The 1720-nt window shown below is 31.0% G+C and overlaps 2 protein-coding genes across 2 annotated transcripts in view; one reads left to right on the top strand and one right to left on the bottom strand.

The window, feature by feature from the left end:
- The window catches only part of LOC106106436 (probable basic-leucine zipper transcription factor J), an 8206-nt gene extending 7762 nt beyond the window's left edge, over nt 1–444 (top strand). Inside the window, exon 10 of the mRNA XM_013287015.1 lies at nt 405–444. Within this exon, the coding sequence (XP_013142469.1) occupies nt 405–444 (40 nt within the window). The remainder of the gene's footprint in view (nt 1–404) is intronic.
- Nucleotides 445–841: 397 nt separating this feature from the next.
- LOC106106652 (xanthine dehydrogenase) overlaps nt 842–1720 on the bottom strand; it is a gene marked incomplete in the record, with an annotated part of 7248 nt that continues 6369 nt past the window's right edge. Inside the window, 1 exon segment of the mRNA XM_013287272.1 lies at nt 842–1650.

Raw genomic sequence — 1720 nt, forward strand, 5'->3', positions numbered from 1 at the left:
GAACGCACACGTTCACGTACATGCATGCACGCACGAACGCACACGTTTACGTACACAGACGCACACGTACTCATCGTACGTCCGTGGCTCAGTTAGAATTAGTATTATGCGAATCCCGGGTTCGAATCTCATCATATGATTATCAATGAGGGGGCCATTCTCATTTCTCACACTGAATTTATCCTGAATGTCGCCACTTAACTTTATTTTTGATGTTTTGATTGTAAGAAAGTTTACGCGTAAACAAGTAAGCAGTGTTTGAGATTCGTTTCAAAATTCGGCCGTTAATTTAGCACTGTTGTGTTGTAGTAAGCCCCTAACCACGTGACTGCTATTCTTACAGTTTGATAGTTTTAATTTTATTCTTGATAGGTTTTTATTTTTAATTTTGATGTCTTTTTCAGGTCCAAGTTCGGGATCCGGATGTTCTTCGGAATCGGATAAGTGAAACGAATTTAGTCTGATGTAGAAATATGTCCTTATATCAAGGTCAAAATGATGTGAAATGTCGGTGAATTACAATTGAAATGAATGAATTTAAAATTGTTAATGGGAAAAAACAATTTTTCAACCTTAGTCAAAATTATTAGAGCCAAAAATGTTTATATTGCGGTGGCTTGAATAAACATCTAAGAATTTAATGAAAAATAATTTATCATTTTCACTCCTTGATACTGCCATTGTAAATATAGACAGAAACATAGACAAGGAGTTAGAAAAAAAAATGAAATGAGCAAACATGTACTTGATTTATATTATGTACAGTATTTATGTTCATACAATACTCCTTTTAATTTATATATGTTCCTATGAAGTCATTTTTTCAGTGTATCCTTTTTTATAACAAGGTGGCAAATCCTATCCTCCCTCTCTCTTTTAGTATTAACATGATAGTTTTCTAAATAAACTTTATTAGGAAATTCATGCCATTTGTCCAAATCCTAACAGATACTTCCTTACTCTATTCTTAAGCATCACAGGTTTTTTTGTACCTGATTTTTCTTCCACTATTTTATATTTATTATAATCACATAGAACAAATTGTTCTAATTTTATAAATTGATTGTTTCGTTGGATATTTTTATTTGAAATATTACTTTTACAAGTTAAAAATATAATTCAAAAGTGGTCCATAGTAAAACTTATCTGCGATATAACGCAATAAATACCTTTAAAGTACTATGTTGATATGTCGACTAGGAATTTATATGTATGTTTATTATTTAAAAATTGCTTTACTGGTTGGTTGCTTATATAGGATAAATGATTGTAAAATAAATAATTTTATTTAATAAGTTTATTTTAATTCATCTTTTTAAATACATGAAAAATATTTAAGTTGCTTTCAACATTAACCTATTAATGAAAGTAAACAAAAAATTACTATATTTCTGCTTTATGGCACAACATTCCACGGTACGAAGCTTTCTGGGTCCGGTACTGGAATCTGAAATCATAAGAAGTCTAAATCAGTCAAACGCGGGTAAAACCTATTTTTGACCGACTTCCCAAAAGAAGGAACTACTCTATTCATCTGTATGTTTTTGAGAACACTAAATTATAGAACATGTTTTTTCGTTGGTATTCCTATCTTTAGATCTCGTTAAATCTGAAGCGCATGGTTTGAAATACCTCGGATAAGCAAAGATAGCACGAGATCGTGTATTACACAATTACGACCACAGACCTAACATTTGCTAGTAAAGTAATACCTTCTTAG

This window comes from Papilio polytes, unplaced genomic scaffold (genome assembly GCF_000836215.1).
Source record: "Papilio polytes unplaced genomic scaffold, Ppol_1.0 DF822178.1, whole genome shotgun sequence".
Classification (NCBI taxonomy): Eukaryota; Metazoa; Arthropoda; class Insecta; order Lepidoptera; family Papilionidae; genus Papilio; species Papilio polytes.